The sequence below is a fragment of the Podarcis gaigeae genome (assembly GCF_964106915.1).
Source record: "Podarcis gaigeae genome assembly, chromosome: 1".
In the NCBI taxonomy this organism is placed as follows: Eukaryota; Metazoa; Chordata; class Lepidosauria; order Squamata; family Lacertidae; genus Podarcis; species Podarcis gaigeae.
In genome coordinates, this window is record NC_139678.1 from 50,552,398 (window position 1) to 50,575,133 (window position 22,736).

Below are 22,736 nucleotides of genomic sequence, written 5' to 3' on the forward strand. Positions count from 1 at the left end.
AATATCCTAAAAGTTTAGACTTTGGGGAGGAATATTTCAGTATTTTCTGTAAGGCTCACTTTGGAAACACTGCTTCCTTAATCTTTTTGATGCAAATTGGATTTCTAATGAAGTGCTTTACTACATAACTCAGAATGAGGTTACAGAAATGTGTAGAAACAGCAAATTTCAACACTCTTATCATTTGTAATCTTTGCTGTTTTCTTTAGAAAGCAAGAATTGCAAACTAAAACAGCTTATCCACACAGTCACAATACCAGGGACCTGTGTTTCTCCCTTATTTACAACAAGCAGAGTTACCTTGAGCAGTTTAATTCACCTAAGAAAATTCTTAAGGAAACAGACATGGATATAGAATGTCATAGGGAAATGAAGTTCTGTGTACACAATTGTGTGTGAGGAAACAGAGATAGTAAGGAGCCTGACTGATTCTAGCTTTATAGACAGGAGTTGCCCACATATCTGAAAGGACCAGGAACATAAGTAAGTAAATAGGCTCCTCAGAGTGTATGAACATGCAAATAACCGTAACTTAAAAGGACGAGGCATTACACTTACACTGTAAAACAAGAAAACCCTTAATAAAATATATTTAAAAAAATAAAAAAATAAAAATAAAGTCTGAATTGAAAGAAAAAAGAAAAAAGAAAAAAAAGGAGGAACCATAATCTGTGCACTGCACCTAAAGTCAGGCATCTGGATTCTGCATCAAGAGCTGAAGCTTAAAGGCTGAATTACAATAATTCTTAGTGCCCCCACAAACTACAACTCTCAAAGATTATTTGTGGGTGCCCATGATTGTTAAAATGGTATAAAACTAACACAAGCTTCTAGTGCAGACATACCCTCAGATATCTGATCAAATGTACTCTGGCATGATAAACATTCTGATTCACTATGTGCACTTCTCAAAGAAATTGCCTCCTCTAGCACTGCAATAAAATAGGAAAGTACTGTTTGCAAGGGTGGGGCTGGCCAGTGCTGTTGAGCAAAATAAAGGTCACCGGCTAGAGGAGTGGACATTGGCCTGAGTTCCACTTCTGCCTGGCTGTGGGCTGGTTGAATTGTCCTGGGCAAGAATATTCTTCCACACTTGGTTCCCATTCTCTGTACTTGGGATGCTGAAAGCCAGCCTCTCAGGGGATTGTACCCTGAAAGCACTGCAGAAATATTCCTTATTCACAGCAAGAGAGTGTATACATTCTGAACAAGTTGCCTCCCACAGTATCATTTGAAGGGAAAAAAGGAGCCCCTAACTTTCAAGTTAAAATATTACTATCAGTCTGAGTTTGTTCAAAAACAGATGACAATTTAGGTCTGTGAAAATCAAATCATGTACAATAAACTCTTTTTGTGAAAGGAAGGACAAAACACAGGGTGCTTCAACTACAGTTGCTTTGGTGTGCAGAACTTGGCAGCGGAGTTCTTTGCTTAAGGAACATGCATGTTTCTATTACCAAGTATGTTAAGTCATTTTTTTAAAGAATAAAAGCCCTTGCTGTTTCTGATGCTGCTTAAATCACCCATGATACCCCCTTCTGACTAAGATTCTAGGAATTCAGGTACAGTACCTGCAAAGGAATCTATTGCATCGCCATCTAGGGAAGCATCTCTTTTCTGTGTCAAAGTCTCTGCTTCCACAGTGGTGGTCTTAGCTAGCTGCTCCTCTACTGTTTTCCTCTCTGCGACAAATACCCCATCTGATATATTTGCTGGTGCATTCTTTTCCAGGCAAGCAGGACTGGCCTCTGCTAACCAGTACAGCAGTTCACTGCCAGCAGCAATGGGACAGCATACTTCGATGTGGAGCTCCCCATTGATCCATACTAATGCCACATTTGCCTCATCTTTATCCCGGCTTTGCTTCACCAAGCTGTAAAACACATTATGCCAAGCATCAGTATCCAATCTGGGCTTTGTCCGAAGCACAGGGGCAGGACACGGCTCTAGAGAGGCAGTGCAGGTGGGTGTTATGTGAGACTTAAGGGGGCCTCAGTCAGGTCTATCAAATAATATGTCTATAGATCCTGATGGTTTTTTTGAGCAGACTCCTAGGAAAAGTCAATTCAGAATACTTTTTCTGAAGTTACCTTTTGTTGAGACAGATTTTTGAGTCAATCTAACTCAGTGTATACAAAAAAATTCCTTCCAGTAGCACCTTAAAGACCAACTAAGTTAGTTCTTGGTATGAGCTTTCGTGTGCATGCACACTTCTTCAGATACAGTGTATCTAACTTAGTTGGTCTTTAAGGTGCTACTGGAAGAAATTTTTTTTGTTTTGACTATGGCAGACCAACACGGCTACCTATCTGTAACTGTAACTCAGTGTATGTTCACATACACTGACTGGTAGTAGTTCTCCAGAGTTTTAGGCAGGGGTCCACCTTGGAGGTACAGTGATTGAACCTTTAAACTTTCCTGAAAGCAGTTTATGAAGCCATACAGGTAACAAAACACCTAGTTCAAACAAAATGGATTCTTGATAGTGGCCATGCAAGAGTACTGATTAAGGGTACAAAAGACTTGCGGCTGCTTCAACGTTTGTTATATTTAAAGTCACATATAGGATGTTTCATCAGCCCAAAATTGCTGGCTCATGACTGATTGGTTAAATTGCCCTCTCCAAAGGCTAAATGAATATATTTAGCTTTACCATCCTATTTTTTAGTAAGATGAATAATTATTTAAGAGATCTTTGTTAAACTGAATAGAAATTTATTGCTAGCTGCAAAATATTGAGTTGTATTCAATTAAGTCCAGGCAGAATAGAGCCAATGAAATTAATGAGCCTAAGTGAGTCAAGTCCATTAATGTAAACAGGTCTACTCAAAATAGGACTAGCACCGAATATCACTTACTGATTTTATTTATGTTTTTAAGGGTGGAATTCATCATAGAGATATTACAATCCTATCAGCAAAGGCATTTCAGTTGCTGGACAGAACAATCTCCCCTCTCCTTCCCCTGAACACTCTTCTGGGGATTCTCCTAACCTGTTCAGAGAGAATTTGGCATGAGAGAAGGGAGGAAGTTCCAGTGCACTGGTTCTTATTAGAACACCTGCTTACTTGAATATGTCCCACTTTTTCCTTCTCAATTTTTATGAATTTAAGTTTTTTTCTATGTAAATGGAGTTCATTTTTTAAAAAGCTGTAATCCACTTAGTTTCCTTTCCAGATGAAAACATGGAATGCATGTATCATAATTATTGATAAGAGCCAACTTAGATGGATTAACACAGAGGTTTTTTGTCAATATAGCCTAAGGGACCAATAAGCCTGACATTTCAGCTCGCCCGAGAATTCTCTAAGGAAAACTTGACCATCCTTCAGGGAGGGTTCATGTTTCTGATTCTGCTCCAAGAAAACACAAAGCATATACTTTTTTATTTTGCATAAATGTATTACATTTGTAATATTTCTTTGCCAGTATTTTAAAGGAAGTTGAACAGGATGGGAAGAAAAGTGAGATTCTGGGTATGGGCAGGGAGTACCAGTGAGGAAGAGAAAAAAGGAAACCACAAAAGGAACTGAAACTTACAGTGCATTCTATATATCAGGAGTAGCCAACATTGTACTCGGTAGTTGCTGCTGGACTCTAATGCCTACCATCCCTGATCTGGGGGGAGTTGCAGTCCAATTTTGGGAGGGATTGTTCATTTGCTTTTAGATCAGGGGTGGGGAACCTCCAGGCTGAAGGCCAGATTTTGACTGCCAAGGGTTCCAGTTTGGCCCAGAAGGCAGTTCCCACCAAATTACACCCACCTGCCCCATACATGACATCATATATGGGGCAGGTAGAGACACAGACGCCAATGCACATTGGGAGCCTGACTGTGCATTGGTTAGGGAAAGCAGGCTTCAGCTCTACTGCCCAGATAGGTGAGATCCAATGCTTCCCCTAGAGTTCCCTGCAAGGAACTTGTTCATGCAGCTGATGCCTGCAAAAAGTAGGATTCGGCTCTCCTGCCCATCAGTTGACGAGTGGAAGAATAGAAGCCTGCTTGTTGCAGGAATCAACTGTCTGCTGCATTGCTGTGGGGGGCTTATAGAGCTCCTTGCAAGCCCCGCACAGCAATCCAATTTCTGCTTTCCTGCCTGTCAGAACCACATTACAGCTTCTGTGACACAAGATAACCCAAGGAGAAAGGACAGTGACTCTGCTGAGTTTCTTCCTCATTCTGTTGGTTGACCTGCATGCCTACCCTGTAGATGATTTCCTTCAGCATTAGGAAAAATTTGCAAGATGAGAAGAAAGACAGCAGAGGAGCTGCTCAGCTCCTGGGGTGACAGAGGAAAAGAACAGAGCTAGTTGCTATTAAACAGGCCAGTTTCTACATCTGCAGCAAAAACGTTTATTGATCACATATTTATCACCCATTCTTCAGTGGCTAACATACCAAAACCGATATATCCTCTCACAATATCACCAGTTACTTTTGGATTTACAGAGGCATACAGAGTCATCAGAAATAAATTCCAGGATCATATCTGATTTTGGCTCACTTGACTGCAAGTTGGTCCCAGCCATGGAGCAAAATTTATCATCTCATTGCTCTGTTATATATCTGGATTGATTTTTGAGATGTGTGAGAATAGAGTCCTTCACATCATCATATGCTGAAAATTCATCTGGCTGCTTGAAGAAACCATCAAGTGATCACTGCACTACGGTTTGTGATAACAAACACTGAGCTTGTGGTGCAGCCACAAGCTTTTCAACAGAAATGGCCCCATGCTGGTTGCCGGAAAAACGTTAAGTGCTGTTGGTGAGATAAATACTAAAGTCTGATTCTCACAACTTACATAATTTTCAGCCTGACTCAAGCAGGATTGATAGTAAAACATCTATGTGGTTTACAAACAAGTTAAAAAACAGTTTGCATGAATTGACCCTAACTTGTTCATTATGGTTTGAATGATCGTAGCCAACAAACCACTTCATTAGATGTATGAAGTTTGCTGAGAAAGTTGTGAAGCAGAACGCACCTTTTCCAGCTTGCTATCCTGTTGCAAGCAGAAGCCTCTTTCCAGCAGGCTGGTGGAAGTTCCTGGAACACGAGAGTAAGGGGAGTCCCAGTTAGAGAGGTATTTTAATTCCCACGGGCAGATCTTAAGCCCAGAACTAATGGGCTAGCTGTCCTTTTCACCTGAAGGTCAATTCAATAATCAAGCTGGCATATTAAGAATGAGTGTGGTGGCCTATGCCCTCAGGGCCAACATACATATAGTGTAGGCAATATGCTGTTAGGTCTTCCAATGTCTTTTTATTTACTTGACAGCAGCTATGCACCCTCACCTGGATCACGGACTTCACACTGTTCACTCTGTTGAAATTACCATCCTAAGTTTAAATGCACAGCTCACATCCTCTAGCAGCTGTACGTTCAGTACTGTGGGCCCAATTTTATGGAACTCCCTTCTATTTGAGTTCAGACAATCTTCCTCCCTGTTGAACATTGGGTGCCTACTGAGGAGTTTTTATTCTGGCAGACATTTAAATGAAATTGACGGATTTATGGTTTCAACTGATTTTTATCTTTATTGTATTACACTATTGTACTTTATTTAAGAGACTACTGTAATTAAGCAATACCTAATTTGTCAAAATAAAAATGAATGAGCTGTTGTTTGCCCTCCAGGAGGTGGGGAGGGAGTCAGGTAATGTCATGGGCCCCTCGGTCCCATCAGAATTGGGCACCTGGAGGTGGAGGGTGTGGGTCTTCTCCATACAACTTTAGATGTCAGAAAAGGGGAAACAAAGCTACATCCTCTTAGCTCTTGTCACCGCTCCTCTTGAGAGGTGCAGATAATTATTAGGGAGGGAGGACGACTCTGACTAGCCAGTGGGAGGAGCTGAGCAAGAGCAGCTCGAGGGAGAGGGGCAGGACAGTCTTGTGGCCACAAACCTGGCACCACTTTTGTAGGTGGGATCAGCTGCATCTACCCCAGAGAAGCACACACAGAAGCTGGCTAGTGAGGCAAGAGAGTCTCGTGAGTGAATATACTCCACCTAGTCTTTTTAAAACTTGGTGGGAGGGGTGTGACAACCATTGGGACATCTTCTAGCGTCATTCATAGAATCAAGAATTGTAGAGCTGGAAGGGAACTCGAGGGCCATCTGGTCCTGCAATGCAGGAATATTTTGCCAATGTGGGGCTTGAACCCACAACCCTGAGATTAAGAGTCTCATGCTCTACCAACTCAGTTATTCAGTTCTGAATCACTTATCTTGCTCTTTTAACTTGAACTCTTTACGACTGAACCTGTGCTTGCTGCTAGCCTGAGTAAAGATCGCTTCCTTACTCTGAAGTAAGCACTGTGTGATTTCAACCATGGAAATAAGGGGAAAGAGTTAATCATCTTCCCTAAGCACTGCTTCACCATCTCATTATCCTCCCTCTGCAGTATGTTTTTTAAGATATTAAAAAAATAATCCTAAAATACAGTGATTGCTATTATATCACATACAGTTCAGCCCTCAGATCTACAGTAACAATTACTGGCCACTACTGTAATTCAGTACAGTATGGGTGGGACGCAGGTGGCGCTGTGGGTAAAAGCCTCAGCGCCTAGGACTTGCTGATCGAAAGGTTGGCGGTTCGAATCCCTGCGGCGGAGTGCGCTCCCGCTACTCGGTCCCAGCGCCTGCCAACCTAGCAGTTCGAAAGCACCCCGGGTGCAAGTAGATAAATAGGGACCGCTTACCAGCGGGAAGGTAAACGGCATTTCCGTGTGCGGCTCTGGCTCGCCAGAGCAGCAATGTCACGCTGGCCACGTGACCCGGAAGTGTCTCCGGACAGCGCTGGCCCCTGGCCTCTTAAGTGAGATGGGCGCACAACCCCAGAGTCTGTCAAGACTGGCCCGTACGGGCAGGGGTACCTTTACCTTTACTGTAATTCAACACATGTTCAACTGAATTGTCAGAAATGGGATGAGCTTTGATATTATTTATAAAATCACTTTGGGGAAATATAGCCCCCCATTTTCATTCAGTTGTAGTAAATACTTGCCTCGCTAGATGGCCTGATACTACAGATGACCAACTCTCCCTACATAGTTGCGGTCACTCTGCAGTGACCTTCTAAGCAGCTGGGAGTAGTGTGCAGTAGTGGCTAGACTATGTAGGAGACTAAAACTGCAGATAATAATAGAGGAGTAAGTGGCCTTGAGCAACAATAACTTTCAGTGCTCCTTCACAGAATTGCTGAATGGATAAAAATGTGTCTGACTGTAAGTTGTCTTGAGTACTTACTAGTAAAGTGGAATATAAACTAAGCAGACATCATGCCACATTCAGTCAGTTTCAACCCATGCAATGAGCAGGGGTACGCCAAGTGAGGGCTGAGTTGTGTGCATGATGGAGCAGATACACTTCATGAGGAAAGGAGAGACAAACTTCACCTCTGAAGCACATTCTCAATGGGACAACTAAGTAACATGAAGTGACTACAGTTCAGACTTCTATAGACAGAAAGAGGAAACAGTGGCACCAGAGCTAGATGTGTGTGCAATTACCTTCTAACATGAAAAACCTTGCTAATTTGGACAAAAGGACCATCTAGCTCAGCATTCTAACAAGTCTGATATGAGGGCAATAGCCCACTCTGTCATGGTATTCAGTGGCATTCAGCTGCTGAAACACTGTGGCTAATAACCATCGGTATATATTCCCTCTGAACTTTTTAAATCATCTTTTAATGTCATCTAAGCTAGTGGTCCCCATATAGTGTGACAATGAATTCTGCATATTAATTATGAGCTGTGTAAGTACAGTACTTCCTTTTCTATCCTGTTCGTTAGCTTACTGGGAAGCTCTAGCATTATGAGAGAGGGGGAAATGCCTTCTATCCCCTTTCTCCCACCCATGTGCAGGTGTCAAGGATACCAGAAACCAATCGAAACTATTTTTTGGCCACCAAAAAGTGACTAGATAACACTAAGACCAGGACAGCTGCACTTTGAAGAGAGAAATTGGGCAAGCAAGCTGCTTTCTTAACTGGTGGATATAACAAGCTGCGCCTGTCAGAATCCCTTCTCCCGGCAACCGAGAAGGGTCGGGCGTCTAGATGTGGTCGGCCGGGCAGAGGGTCGCGAGAGGGCGCCCCCACCGACCTGAGGGCTCTGACTGGAGGCCCAAACTTGCCCGCCCATCGCTCACCGCCGGGCAGGCGCCCGCCTCCTGCTCCTCTTCCTCCGGACCAAGCAGGAGCAGCAGCGCCCCCGGCTGCAAGGGGCTCCCCACACACCACACCCCAAGGCCCCTCTCGGCGGACAGGGAAGGGCCCAGGGCTAAGCCCCGCGGAAGGCTCCACACTGGGCAGCAGGACCAGCCGCCACCGCCGCGCGCGTCCGGGGGTCGACCTGAAAGGGAAGCAGAGACACGAAAGGGACGGTGAGAGCAGTCAAGGACGCGGGGCGGCAAGCGCTCTCCGCTCCCTCCCGTCTCCCGAAAGATACCCGCTCGCCCTCACTCTGGCCGGGGCTCTGCTCCATAACGGCTCCTGGGCGGAACGTTCCGCGCAGCGCGCCGTGTTTGCGCCCGGACGGCTTTTCCCTGTCTCTCACCGGCCTTTCCCCGAGGAGGCGGGAGCGTGTTGCCACGGAGACTCGTCCTTTTTCCGGTTCGGAGGCGGATGTTTGTGAAAGGGGGGTTTGACAGGCGGGAGTGGCGGCTGCTGGCGAGCGGAGGAGCGCTCAGGGAGCGCGCAGCGCAGGAACTCCGTACTGGGTGCGCGTCGTCGGCGTCGGGGCTGCATCTCTTCCCTTCCCCCCACCGCGCACACCTTCATGAGATAAACAGTGAGTGGAGGTCCAGGCGCCGCTTCGAGGGGCGGGGCTCCTTCTGGGTTTATTCTCTTGCTTATTGGGGGGGGGAGCGGGGGGCTGGGGACGAAGTTGAGGGAGGGCGCATGCGTCGACTCCAGCCTCAGCGTGACTTTCGGTGGGAAGGAGGGAGGTCTCTTGTCAAGCAGGGGCCGCTGCCAGGCTTCTGGGCTGGGCTTCTGTCTCGACCCTCCCACCATCTCCGTGGGTGTCGTCGTTCTCAGGGCTGCCAGGTTCAGATCTATGTCAAGATTTTGGAATACGCCCCCCCCGCTCCCTCAGCAACCCAAGGGGCCCCCATGCCTTTGTTGTTAAGGAGCCCCCCTCTCGCCCTCGGTCCTTTCCTGGAGATCTTTTTTGGTGCTGGAGGTGGAGGTGCCTACACTGGGAAGGCTTTTAGAGGAGTGTGCGCGTGCGTGCAGGTGCTTAAAGGCGGCGGGGGTGGGGAGAGATGGGAAACGTTCGTTTACGTTAAAGTGAACTGATTTTAGGACCCAAACCCTTGCCACCTGTGCACACTTTTTTGGGGGGGAAATACTTGCAATTTGGGAAATACTTGCAACTGAGTTAAGCAGGGGTAGTAAGGTCAAGGGGTGCGGGTTGCTTAAATGCAAACATATAAAGACTTTCCCGCTGCAAAAATAGTGCCAGAACTCCCCATTTCTATTGAATGGGGCTTGTCACAGAGTATTGTCGGATGACTGCGTGTTGGCCTCCTGTCCGTTACGCAGAAGGGTGCTGGAGTGAATTGTGATGTCTCCACTGCCATCTGTATGAAGCTGTTGGGTTCCACTAGGGACCCCATTTGTACCATGGAGTTAAGCATATTCTGATGGTACTCCATTTCTCTGTTACATCTGAATCAAGTGTGACTGTGCAAGCCCTAGATGAGTATGTGGTATGCACAGGAAGTGGGGGTGAATCCTGTTAAGACCAAGGCCCTGTAAGCGACTAGCTCTGTGCATGGATTTTGGGAGTTTGCTTTTTCTGGACCAGAGTTCTACTCCTTCTACTGGAACTGGAATGTCATATGGAGGTGCTCCTTGATCATTCTTTGTTTCTGGGGGTACAAGTGACCTCAGTGGCTAAAGGTTACTTTTGCCACCTTGTACTCTTGCACTAGCCGTGACCATTCTTGGACCAGTGCAACCAAGCTACAGTGACACATGCATTGGTAAGCTCAAGACTGCATTATGGCAGCTTGGTCCATGTGGGCCTGGCCTTAAGGCTGGTTTGGAAGCTGCAGCATATAATATCTGTGTTGAGGGAATTGTGCTGCTGAGCGACATTGAAGGTTTCATTATACCTAGATATTCCTAAACTTAAGGGGGAAACGGTTATTTGAGAGACTGCCTTCTCCCATATAGATGTGTCTGCTCGCTAAGGTCTTCAGAGAAGGCCCTGTCACTTTTTCTGTGGCCCACAGAGACTTATCTCATGTTAAGCTGGAAAAGGGCCTTCTCCTTTTTGGTCTCCAGCCTGTGAGATGCACCTGCTGTGGTGAGCTTTCATCTGCTGTTTTTAAAAACACAGCTATCTTATTTGAGGCTTCCCTGGCCTCTGATACAATGACTTGAATGGTTCCCGGTTCCTGTGTTTGTGTTATGTTTCTTTTATCGGACTGTTTCTATTGTATATAGAATTGCATTACTACACTGAATTATTTTGTTGCACTTCATTTTGATATTTTAAAGAGGTGGTATGTAACTATTTTAATTTAAACTTTCAAAGTTTCTGGAGCCCTTTGGAGATTTGAGTCTGGTAATTCTAAATGTATGCTTTGCTGGTTTGCATAAATCATCTCACAGAAACTGCTTTATCCTGCTTTTATCAGGATTCGTACATCATGCTTCTGTGGTAAATGTAACCCCACAAATACTTGAGTCTACTGCATAAGACTTTGTGGCCCATCACAAGATTGTCACTAGGGCTTTGTGGTTTATGTATTTGAGCTGGAAAGAAAAGGGGGAGTTGTATAGTTTTGTAAGGAGAAGAGTGGGAAGTGTGGGGTGTGGTAGGGGCTCAGTAAAACCAGAGAGGTGTGATAGCACTTGTTTAAGGAGAAATCATTATTTATTTTGTGTTGGTTCATGCATCTCCATAAACAGCGCATTGAACTAGGATGAAGCCACTTATAGGATTATTATGTCTGACTTGTGAAGAGCATTCTGAAGAAGGAAATATGATAGGAATGCCCACTTTCATGACAATTTTTTGCTTTGAGATAATGAGTGAAAGAAATTAGAGGGATTATATAGCCTGCTTGGAAGTCTTTGATGTTCAGCTGTTCCTGCTAAACAAAAGCAGTCAAATTTAAATTTAAAATCAAATTTAAATTTATTCTATGCATCTATGTTTTCATGTTCTTTGAGCTTGCAGTAAAAATCCTAAAGCAAATAGACAGAATTATCCTGGAAGCAGGGTAGGCATGTACGTTAAACATGTGGCACTATTCTCCCCCACCCCCCACCCCATGATTGAATTTGTGTAACATTTCCAGAGTCTCAGTGTAAGCTCAACAGCTGGAAAAGGTTGGCTGAGGCAGGGACTGAGTAGTCAGGTTTATGATCTGACAGGAAAGGTGTGGTGTCTTTTTAGTTCTGTCACCTAATTCAGTTCTGGGTGTTCAGCAGATTGCGTTGTTCAGTGAGTGTATCCTGTTTGATTTAAGCTGGTGGCTTCTGAGGGGAGGGGGGATCTGAGGGAGGGACTACTTTGGCTTAACTCTTCTGCTCCCTCCCCTTGAGGTTGACAACAGTGTTGGCTAGGTAAACATAATGGCTGCCTTTCTTTACCATACTGGAATATGGATAAAATTAAGTGGATTTCACAATCAATGCAGCACTGGAGGCCCGAACAGCTGTAGTGGACACTTCTATATTGAGTCAGTAGGGTTGTTGATAATATGAAAGAAATAGGGTGTGATGTTCCCATGACCTAAAAGCAGGAATCTTAACTCACCAGCTGTTAAAACTATGATTAGTTGAAAACCTCTCTTGCAGTTAATGTCTTCAGAGAGATCCCTTTTCCAGTTATCATTTAAGGAAATTTGGTTTATGGAAGTATGGAACAAGTTGTTATAAGCTGCATCTATGGAATAGTTTCCCTGTGGAGATTTGCTGTATAGCAACACATAAATGAGGGTCAGAGTAGGTTTAAATGGTGGTGTGGCTGATGCTTTTAGAATGTTGCGAGGAGTGAAGCAAGGTTGCATTATGGCTCCCACTCCTTTTAGCATTTATATGAATGATTTGGTGCCATATTGAGCCAATGCAAATGCCCCTCTCCAGTAATTAGGAACAATCTCAATCTTGATGTATGCAGATGATTTGGTGCTCCTCTCTCATTCCTGATTGGGTCTCAAAAAGCCCCTGGAGGTGTTCAGCACATACAATAAATTGGGAAACCTATCCATCAAACACTCTAAGACCAAGATTATGCTTTTTGGCAAACACAGTCCTAGGCAGTGCTATTTAGAAAAAGAGGTGCCAGAACTCACTATGAATACCTCCCTTGTTCTTATAATGACAATGATGCCCACCTGAAAGGTGTGGGACCAAGTTCTGGTGAGTTCTGATGATAAAAAATGCCCTGCTCCTAGGTATAAATGGTGCTTAGATCAGAAAGCTACAGAACTCACTTGCTCATTTAGATACCATACCTGGGTCTACTCTTTAGTGAAAGCCTGTTTTGGAAGTGCCATATGGAGGCAGTGAAAGCCAAAGCACAAAAAACCATAGCGGCATTGATGAAGTTCTGTTACAATAAGGGAGGGAAGCTGATTGAACCTGCCATAAAAATATTTGATAACAAACCACTTATTCAAATCCTCTTTGTAGCATTGAAATATGTGGCTTTGATTCAGCTCCATTAAAGTTTTGGAAATTGCGCAGAATGTTTTTCTCCCCCAAAGCTATACTCTCTACAAACAGGAATATCAGCAGCTCGTCCTCATAAAGAACCAGTTAAGGCAAGAGTGGATAGTTAAAGTATATTTTTAAAAATACTACTATGCCTATTGAGAGTTTTCCTGTACTGTGCTGTATGGAACTGGGTGAAAACCAACTCTGGAAAGCAGCTTGTCAAGATGTTTTAGATCATTATTGTTTTCTAGAACTGAGCTCTGCTTTGACCTTGAATAAGTGTCAACTAAGCGCAGTGTTTCCCAACCTTGTGCCTCCAGCTGTTTTTGGACTACAATTCCCATCATCCCTTGCCACTGGTCTTGCTAGTCAGTGATGATGGGAGTTATAGTTCAAAAACAGCTGGAGGCACAAGGTTGGGAAACACTGAACTAAGGGATTGGCTCTGCTGGATAGAATCCAGAAAGGACCTGCGGCTAATTAGAAATACCACATTCTCTCCCCCCCTCCCCGGTATCCACTCTTGATAACTATTTCAGTGAAGCATAGATTAGAAAAAGCCTACTGCTAAATAATACAACAAATGAATGGCCATGGTATATGAAGCTTAGGGTGCTTCAAATGTAACACCAACCATAATTTGGTATTATGAGAACGTAGTATCATTTTCAGGCAAATGGAAATGATGGTTTTCCAGTTTGGATGAAAAAGCAAGCTAGCTAAGTTTCTGTCCTGATTTTCAGTAATCAGTTACTGATTTTCAGGAATCAGTAATGTACAAGGGGAGGAGAATGTTCAAGTCAAAGACTCCTCAGGCATTCTTACATTCCTGAATGTAAACCCATGGTTGAATAACCCATTAAAGTTGTTCAGATCTCAGTGATATTTGTCACATGGGGCAAAAATGAAGTAGAAACACAAAGTCTATATGGCAAGGCTGTGGAATTTTCAACACAATATTCAGCAGTCAGATTCATCCATAATCTAAAGTCCTTTAACATCTGATGCCTCAGGAATGGTGAGCCTGTGACCTTTCAGACGTTGTTGGACTCTAACCTTCATCTTATTCAGCCAGCATTGCCAATGATCAGGGATGATAGGAACTGTAATCCTACATCCGAAGGGTCACAGGTTCACCATTCCTAGAGCGTGGGATGTTAAAGGAGTCAAGATTATGGTTGAGTCTGAACGTTGAATATTGTGAGTTGGTGGAGTCTTGCACAACTCTTTTATTTTGCTGACTTTTGTGTAAAAGCAATTAGATCTGGATCAGATTTTTAAATGAATAGGCATATTTAGCTACAACAGTACCTGACACTAGGGAAAATAAGATTTCAAAAAATATTTTCACTGTGTCTGCTCCCAAATGGAGAACAGACCTAGCTGAAAAGTCCAGAGTAAGAGGAGTTATTTCATAATATGATAGAAAGAATTTAGATATGCTTAACTCTCTGCTAGAAGTAGGATTTGTCTATAGTGTTTGGTCTGTGGTGGTCATTTCAGTAAGCTTCTCAGTTGAGTGATACCAACCTTTTTTTGGACCTGTGGGTACACATAAATTAGATAAACTGTTGAGAGTGCCACACACCTCATCCAAATGCACACCGCATGTTCTGTTAGTTACAACCGGAGTCCTTTTTTAAAGCTTAACTTAGCAGGGTAAGGTGCTTCAGGGAAGGCTTCTGTAGGTGTATGTGCACACCCAGGAACCACATTGGTGATCCCAGTTCTAAGTCATCAAGTGAGGAAAATGTATGTGTAAATTCGTCCATAAAGCTGTATAAACAAATACCACATGAGTTTTGTCCACCAGAATCCCAAATACCCAGTACTCCAAATTCTTTCCCATCCACTAGTTTGGCAATGTCTACATTCAACAACCAGTTTTCGTCCATAAAGCTGTATAAACAAATACCACATGAGTTTTGTCCACCAGAATCCCAAATACCCAGTACTCCAAATTCTTTCCCATCCACTAGTTTGGCAATGTCTACATTCAACAACCAGTTTTCCATGTTCAGCAAGAGTCTTCTTTCTGTACATGGGATGTAAAAATAATAAATTCTCCTGCTAAAAAGAATATCAGTAGCATATCTGCCTCATAGAGCTCATAACTTATTCTTAAGTGCTTTGCTAGTGCAGATCTGGCAAAACTGTAGCCCCCCCAACACTGCAGTGATCCAGTTGCGCACCACGAGTTGAGAATATTCAGAATCCCTTGGTAGAAGAAAGCTTGCGGCTGTCTGCATCCTGCTGCCAGGGTAGATTTTTTTTGGACAATTTCAGATAACTGTGAGAGTAAGTTGCTGGAACTAGAGTTGTTTCAAAACGAATGAGTCACGGCAAATGCTGTGTTTCCATAGAAACTGGGTATATTGCTAAGGGCAGATGGTTGACTGCAATTTAAGCATGGTTACAGCATTAGCTAATAGCTCAGAGGAGCAAAGTGTCTTGCTCTTTACCCCCACTGAGGTCAAGCATCTCCTCCAGCCTGGAGAGACTAGCAAAGAATAGCTGAGGCTGACTTTGCTGATCTGCTGTGCCCTGAATACTTCCTGATCTGCCTTGAAGATCATCTGCCCATATATGTCGTGTTTTGTCTGGTTACAGGAATGCGATTTGACTTGCTGCGCAATAAGCTTACAGCCATCTGGAAAATAAGGACAATGAAATAATTGTGTAAGCATTGAAGGAGAAGGGAAGAGGTCTTGTGCAAATCGCAGCTCCCTTCAACACTCAGAATTTGGACAAACACTGGTGAATTTTTTGGGAAATGTCCAGAGATTCCCTTAACGAAGCATGAGTGACATTCATTTGACCTTCTCTGACCATATATTTATTGAAATGCTAATATTGATCTCTGATATTAGCTGTAGCATTAGCTTTGGTCACAGTAACTTAACTTCTATTTGAGGGCTGATGTTTTCGACGGGTTGTTTTTGGAGGCACTTTCTGTTTCTTCTTGTTTCATGATAGAACTGTGTTCATGTCCTACCTCTTGAGAACAATGATTAACCTTTCTAGTGATCTCATATATGCGGTTATTTATTGACCAGTGGTGTGCCTCCTTTGGTGGTGACTCTAATCAGGAGTCCATTAATGTTTAGTGAACATCCAAAATTCCAAAACTGTTGTCTTTCTCAAGCTAATAATGACATTTCTTCATGGAGTAGGTCCAAAAGTACTAGGAACTGAGTTCTTTTTAAACCCCAGAACTCTTTGGCTGCTTTTTCAACATGCGTCACTCAAGGACAACCTGTCTATTGTTGAATCTGCCCCCTCACAGTTCTGCTTGTAGCACTGTGAAGAATCCTCATGTGTGTCTCTGTTGTTGGTTTGATAGGCCAGTGGGGGAAGGAGTATTTGGGCACCCTTCCAGTGCAACACCTTGCTGTGCAAGCTGTTTGGCTATTTGCCAACTCTGCCAATGGAGCACAGGAAATGGGAGCCTTTAGAATCAATGCGTCAGGCAGGGGGTTGGTGTAATCTGTTGCATTTCCCTGCCGTTTTGGCTTGTATGCTACAAACAGAAAGCAACCAGGCCGTATTTGCACAGGAGGGGGAAATGGATGGAGTACAGCCAGTGGTGTTCCCCTAGCCAGCCCCCTCTCACCTTTGATATCAGGAAAGGTTCTTCTGGACAAGACATCTGTGGCAATATATAAAGAAGCAGCTTTGGGAGATGATATTGAAGATTGCTATGTATTTGCTTGCTTGATCTGTGAATTCCTGTGCTCTTCCTTCTGCTGTTTTTAGGAGAGCAGTTAAAGCTTGGAAAACATGGAGCAATATCCAGATCTGCAGGAAGACCTGAGTTTGGAGGATACCAATGAATCCCTTAATCAGCTCAAATTGGCCTCTCTAGATGATAAGAACTGGCCACCAGATGAAGTGCCTGTTTTTCCTAAGTCAGGTGAGTACTTTTACTAGCAATGAAGTGACTAGAAAGGAATCTATATGCTGCAGCACTAATCTTAAAATAACCTTTAATAGCTTTATATTTATTTGATTTATTTATATCCAGACTTTCAGGATAGGCAGCATCCAAATGATATCAAAATAATTAATAACATAATAAATAAATGGAAATAATTAATAACATAATAAATAAGTGGAAAAATAACAAGATTCAGGGTTCAGCAGGTTCTTTTCTGTTATGTTCTTGCATGATAGTTGGGGCCAGGGTAGTCTAGTGGAGCAGAGCACTCTCTGAGGTCTTTGCCTGTCTGCGTCTCTTTCCTCTTTAAGATGCTGCAGAAGTACTAGTTAGCCCCTGTATCTAAACTGGGATGTAGATCTTATCTAAATGGGGTGGTGAGAGCATGGAAGTATCTGTCTGTCTGTGCAGTGTAAATAGTTTATTCTAGTGGATGAATGTGGAATTCTGTAGTGGAGAATTTTAGATCATTGATTACTTTCCACTAATAGTGTGTTTATACATTTGAGGCAAATATTGACAAATAAGCTAGCACGATTGATCTGAATGCATGCAATGTTTTGTATTGAACATAAAATGAACAATTGCACAAAACTAATGCTATGCATCTGAGTTCCTTCTGGTTCCGTGATACACCTGATCCCTTCTCTGTGTTTTTGTATCTTCATATAGTTGTGCTGGTTTTTATGTTCTCTGCATTTTCCTCTCACCCTTTATTTTAAAATGTAGATGACTTCAAGGGCTCCCCTGACCCTGTCACTCACTTACGATGGGATGACCCATACTACGACATTGCTAGACACCAGATTGTGGAAGTGGCAGGTAATGGGTTCTTTTCATTTCTTTGTCTTCTACTTCAGAAAGCATTTTGATACGGCATAATGACTTGGGATATAGGGTCTATATTATTGTCTTGCCGTTTTGTTTTATTTATGTTCGTGTTTTTATCCTGTATTTTATTCTGTGAACTGCCCTGAGATCTTATGATGAAGGGCAGTATATCAATAAAATAAATAAATAAATAAAATAAAATAAACCAGCAGTGGCCCAACAATAGGTTGGATCCCAAGTTGTCCTTTAGTGAATGATAGGATTCCTTCTGTTTGTAGAAGGAGCCAAGATCCAGCAGAGGCTCCTGCTGGAGGAAGGAAGCAGGGAGAAGCTGTTTTTGCCTGTTCCCCTTGCAGGTCACGACACAACTGTCCATGCTGTCCTGGAGGATTCTTTGACTCGTTGGTGCAGTTCTGCCCATGGGTAGTCTGGATCCAGCCAAATAGCTTGATTCACATAGTGGTCATCGTCATTGTGAAAATAGCAATTGTACAGAGGAAGATTTACTTTGAGATCCATGGGCCCATTAGAGTTATTTGATAGTCACTTGAAGCAGCAATCTGACCCCAAATTTACAAACTACTTTTTGAACTCCTGAGTCAGATGTTGCATTGGCTAATAGTACCATGAGTTACTGAGGTTTGGTTGGCTGGGGTCTGGAGAAGGGCCTTTTCTATTGTAGCATCTGCTCAATGGGATGCATTCCAGGGTGGATGAGTTCCAAAAGTGGGATGTTTCCACCAACTGTTGAAGACCTGTCTCTTTCCCCTGGCATTTCCTGACAATGTCACCAGTTTCTGTTGTTCCAGTTACTGTGGTTATTGCAATAATGTTTTTACTTGATTTTAATTGTTTGTTTTACTTGATTTTAATGGATTTTGTGTATTGTGAACTGCATCAATATTTTTGCTAATGAAAAGTATCACATAGCTTTGAGAATACATTCTGATAAATAGTGACTATAGCATACTGGACTTAGAAGAGTTCAAATCCATGGTCTGCCATGAAGTCTACTAGATGACCTTGGGTCATTCATTGGCTTGTATCCGACTGAATCATACTCAGAATAATTTAATTCCATTGATTGCAGTGTGTCCACTGTCAGTATGACATAATCAGATAGAACCCATTATCCCTCATCCTGGCCTACCACATAGAGTTGTTATGAGAATAAATAGCAGGAAGGGAGGACCACAAACACGTATTGTACAACACCTTGAGTTCTTTGGAGAGAAGAAGGTGGGAGAAAAATAGGATGTGCAAACCTGAAAACTTATTCTCCCAAAGAAAAACTGTTTTAACTTGTTTGCAGGCTAGAAGAGACTCTGCATGTGTGCCTCTAATTTTCCTGAGCCGTGGCAAATCCCTCAACTGTCTGAACAAATCTGTCAACTTTAGGTGACTGCCAAGTCACACTTGATTCCAGGGCATCAGTGGGCAACCTGTGAACTTCCCTATGTTGCTGGACTCCAGCCCCAACCAGAATTGCCAATGGTAATGGAATATGAGAAATGTAGTCCAGTATCACCTGGAATGCCACAGGTTCCCCACTTCTCCTGTGGAGCATCCTGGAGTGTGGAATTGTGCCACAGCTGCAAGGAAAGAGTTAAATCTTAATTATTTTTTAAAAAAACTTATTGATAAATGCAATACTTACAAACACAAAACAGAACGCTAAACAAGCTTATTATACATAGATACACACACCTCTCAATTTAGATTACAAAAAAGAAAACAAACAAACAAAACATACAAACATAAATCTTGACTTCCCTCCACCTATGTGTGGCTTCTTTTATTTCTTTTCTTCTTTTCGCTGTGTTATCACTATTATTTTTGACTATCTCATCTTATACCCATTTCTTCTTAATTTTTTACTCTATAAGTTTCATTCATTGCATATTGATATATTAATACCAGAACAATGTTTTTTGATGTATTCCTTCACGCAAGTCCACTTCTCTATCAGTTTTTTGTCTGATTGGCCTCTTACCACTGCTGTAAGTCTTGCTGAATCTATATATTCACAAAATCTTATTTGCCATTCTCTTATTGAGGGAGTTTTTTCTCCCTTCCAATTTTTTGCTATAATCATTCTGGCCGCAGTGGTTGCATATAAGAAAACTTTTTTCCTAGTGGCAGGAATGTCAGTCGATATAATTCCCAAGAGGAACCCCTCTGGGGTTTTTTACATGATATTTTAAGCATTTTTTAAAGTTCCTCTTGAATGTCACTCCAATTTTTTTAATATACGCATACTCCCACCACATATGATACATGGTTCCTATCTCTGTTTTATATCTTCAGCACAAATTAGATTTTGATTTATAAATTTTCGCCAATTTGACCGCGGTTAAATACCAATTGATATATCATTTTCATTATATTTTCTCTGATTGTGACACAGGCTGTGAATTTGATATCATATTTCCATAATTTCTCCCATTGATCTAAACAAATCATGTGGCCTATATCTGTGGCCCACCTCTTCATCTTCCTTCTTCATCTTCCTTCACCTCTTCATCTTTTAATTCCTATTGTAATAATAGATTATACATTTTAGATAATATCTTTTTAGGATTTTTTTTAAAAACTCTGTTTGTAATTTTGATTCTTCTTTGCCAAATCCGATAATCTTATCCTGCCTGAATAGGTGATCAATTTGATAATATTGTAGCCATGTATTACAATATTGGCCAAGTTCTTCATAAGATCTTAACCTTAATTGGCCTTGATCTTCTTTTACTAATTGCTGATATGTGACCCATTTGCCTTCCGTATTTTTCTTTTTTCTTTTTTCCTTACATTTCTTTTTTTATAATAATATTTATTAAGTTTTTGTTTACACAATAAAAAACATACATAATAACATAGTATTTTCCAATATCCACATTTCATTCTCATCTTTGGACTTCCTCACATCTCTTGTTCCTGCATCCTAAACTCATAAATTTTACTAGCAAATTATTAACTTGTTTCAATTCATATAATATATTTTTCCAATCTTAAATCTCAGATTTTAAAATTTAAATCACTCTTTTGGAGACTTAGTTATAACAATTTATCCAAAATTTGTCTTTTCTTTCAATTACAATTAGATTTGTATTCCTTGTAACTAATTTGTTGGAGCCATTCTATTGCTAATCTTGCATCTTTCTTAACATTCATACAATTTACAATATTTTTGTAGATAGTCCTTAAATTTCTTCCATTCCTCCTCCACCAGTTCTTCTCCCAGATCTCGGATTCTGCTAGTCATCTCCGCCAGTTCCATATAGTCCATCAGTTGCATCTGCCATTCTTCCAGTGTGGGCAAATCTTGAGTTTTCCAGCTTTTGGCGATGAGTATCCTTGCTGCTGTTGTAGCATACATAAAAAAGGTTCGATCCTTCTTTTGCACACTCTGGCCGACAATGCCCAAAAGAAAGGCCTCTGGTTTCTTAGGGAAGGTATACTTAAATACCTTTTTCAGCTCATTATATATCATTTCCCAGAAAGCCTTCACTCTAGGGCAAGTCCACCAGAGGTGAAAGAATGTTCCTTCAGCTTCTTTACACTTCCAACATTTATTGTCAGACACATGATATATCTTTGCAAGCTTGACTGGAGTTATGTACCACCTATATATCATTTTCATAATGTTTTCTTTCAAGGCATTACATGCCGTAAATCTCAAACCTGTGGTCCATAACTTTTCCCAGTCCGCGAACATAATGTTGCGCCCTATGTCCTGTGCCCATTTTATCATAGCTGATTTGACCGTTTCATCCTGTGTATTCCATTTTAGCAGCAAGTTATACATTCTTGAAAGTAACTTAGAGCTGGGTTCTAACAGTTCTGTTTCTAGCTTTGATTTTTCCACCTGGAATCCTAACTTTTTATCTGACTTAAAAGCTTCTTTAATCTGAGCGTAATGTAACCAATCTCGCACTTCCCCCTTTAATTTCTCCAAACTCTGCAACCTCCAATTGTCTCCATCTTTTTCTATTATTTCCCAATATTTTGGCCATTTGGCCTCCATATTGAGTCTTTTCGGGGCCTTAGCCTCCATTGGTGATAACCACCTTGGGGTCTTCTTTTCCAATAAATCTTTATATTTTAACCAGACATTGAAGACTGCTTTTCTGACAACATGGTTCTTGAAAGCCTTATGTATTTTAACCTTGTCATACCACAGATATGCATGCCAACCAAAAGCATTGTTAAATCCTTCCAAATCTAAAACATCGGTGTTTTCAAGAAGTAGCCAATCTTTCAACCAGCAGAAAGCTGCTGATTCGTAATACAACTTTAAGTCTGGCAGGGCAAAGCCCCCTCTTTCTTTAGCATCAGTTAATATCTTGAACCTGATTCTGGGCTTTTTGCCCTGCCAGACAAATTTAGAAATATCTCTCTGCCACTTCTCAAAACACCCCATTTTGTCCACAATCTGCAAAGTTTGAAACAAGAACAACATTTTTGGCAATACATTCATCTTAATAGCAGCAATACGTCCTGACAAGGAAAGTTTCAATCTTGACCAGACTTCTAGATCCCTTTTAATTTCAGACCAACATTTTTCATAGTTATCTTTAAATAAATTCATGTTCTTCGCTGTTATGTTTACCCCTAGGTATTTTACTTTTTTATCCACATTTAATTCTGTCTCTTTCTGAAACCTTTCTGATTCTAAAGAGGTCATTTCCCCCCCCAAAACCTTGGTTTTTTGCTTATTAAGTTTAAATCCCGCCACCCGACCAAACTCATAAATCAGTTGCAGTACCCTTTTGGTACTAGGCTCAGTACTAGGTCATTCTTTTTTCCTTACATTTCACTGACATTCCTGGGTTGTCCTGTATGGCTGCTTTACTTACATTGTCTGCAGTTCAGTTACTGATTTTAGCAAACTTGGTTTCCTGCAAAGAGGAAATTTGCTGTGTAAATGATTGCTGGCAGATTGCTGGCAGTGCTGTTCAGAAACTGGAGGCAGGAATAAATGCTGGGAGTTTATTTATCACCAGCTTTTGCTATTGACCATTATGCCAGGTATCGCAACAGTACATCCTCTTGGCTATACAGACCATTATTCCTTATGCACATTGATAGCTACTGCCAACCAGTGCAATATAGAAGTGAAGACTGGTTAATTTATAGCAAGCAATTGGTCGTTAGAAAAGGGAAGAAATTGAAATGGCAAATGATCTGGAAGAAGTAGGAGCTGTGCTTAGCTTTTACTTACGCTTTTACTTACATTTTACTAACATCTGTGTGGAGTTCATCTCCTCCCTTCTTGGTAGTAAT

General features: G+C 41.9%; 2 protein-coding genes across 6 annotated transcripts in view; one reads left to right on the forward strand and one right to left on the reverse strand.

The window, feature by feature from the left end:
- The window catches only part of LOC310852216 (uncharacterized protein), a 34,416-nt gene extending 25,840 nt beyond the window's left edge, over positions 1–8,576 (reverse strand). Inside the window, exons 1-5 of the mRNA XM_083755220.1 lie at positions 8,474–8,576; positions 8,161–8,363; positions 4,989–5,050; positions 1,572–1,873; positions 846–932 (exon numbers count right to left, since the gene is read on the reverse strand). Coding sequence (XP_083611346.1) covers positions 846–932; positions 1,572–1,873; positions 4,989–5,050; positions 8,161–8,363; positions 8,474–8,495 — 676 coding nt within the window. The 5' untranslated portion in view covers positions 8,496–8,576. The remainder of the gene's footprint in view (positions 1–845; positions 933–1,571; positions 1,874–4,988; positions 5,051–8,160; positions 8,364–8,473) is intronic.
- Positions 8,577–8,598: 22 nt separating this feature from the next.
- The window catches only part of ARHGAP1 (Rho GTPase activating protein 1), a 31,973-nt gene continuing 17,835 nt past the window's right edge, over positions 8,599–22,736 (forward strand). For 2 of the 5 annotated variants that reach the window (XM_083751783.1, XM_083751785.1), the window contains exons 1-3: positions 15,304–15,367; positions 16,445–16,601; positions 17,355–17,447. In XM_083751783.1, coding sequence (XP_083607909.1) covers positions 16,469–16,601; positions 17,355–17,447 — 226 coding nt within the window. In that variant the 5' untranslated portion in view covers positions 15,304–15,367; positions 16,445–16,468. Of the gene's footprint in view, positions 8,802–8,882; positions 9,059–15,303; positions 15,368–16,444; positions 16,602–17,354; positions 17,448–22,736 lie in introns of those variants that run through there. The other 3 variants (XM_083751784.1, XM_083751782.1, XM_083751786.1) reach the window with 3 other exon arrangements.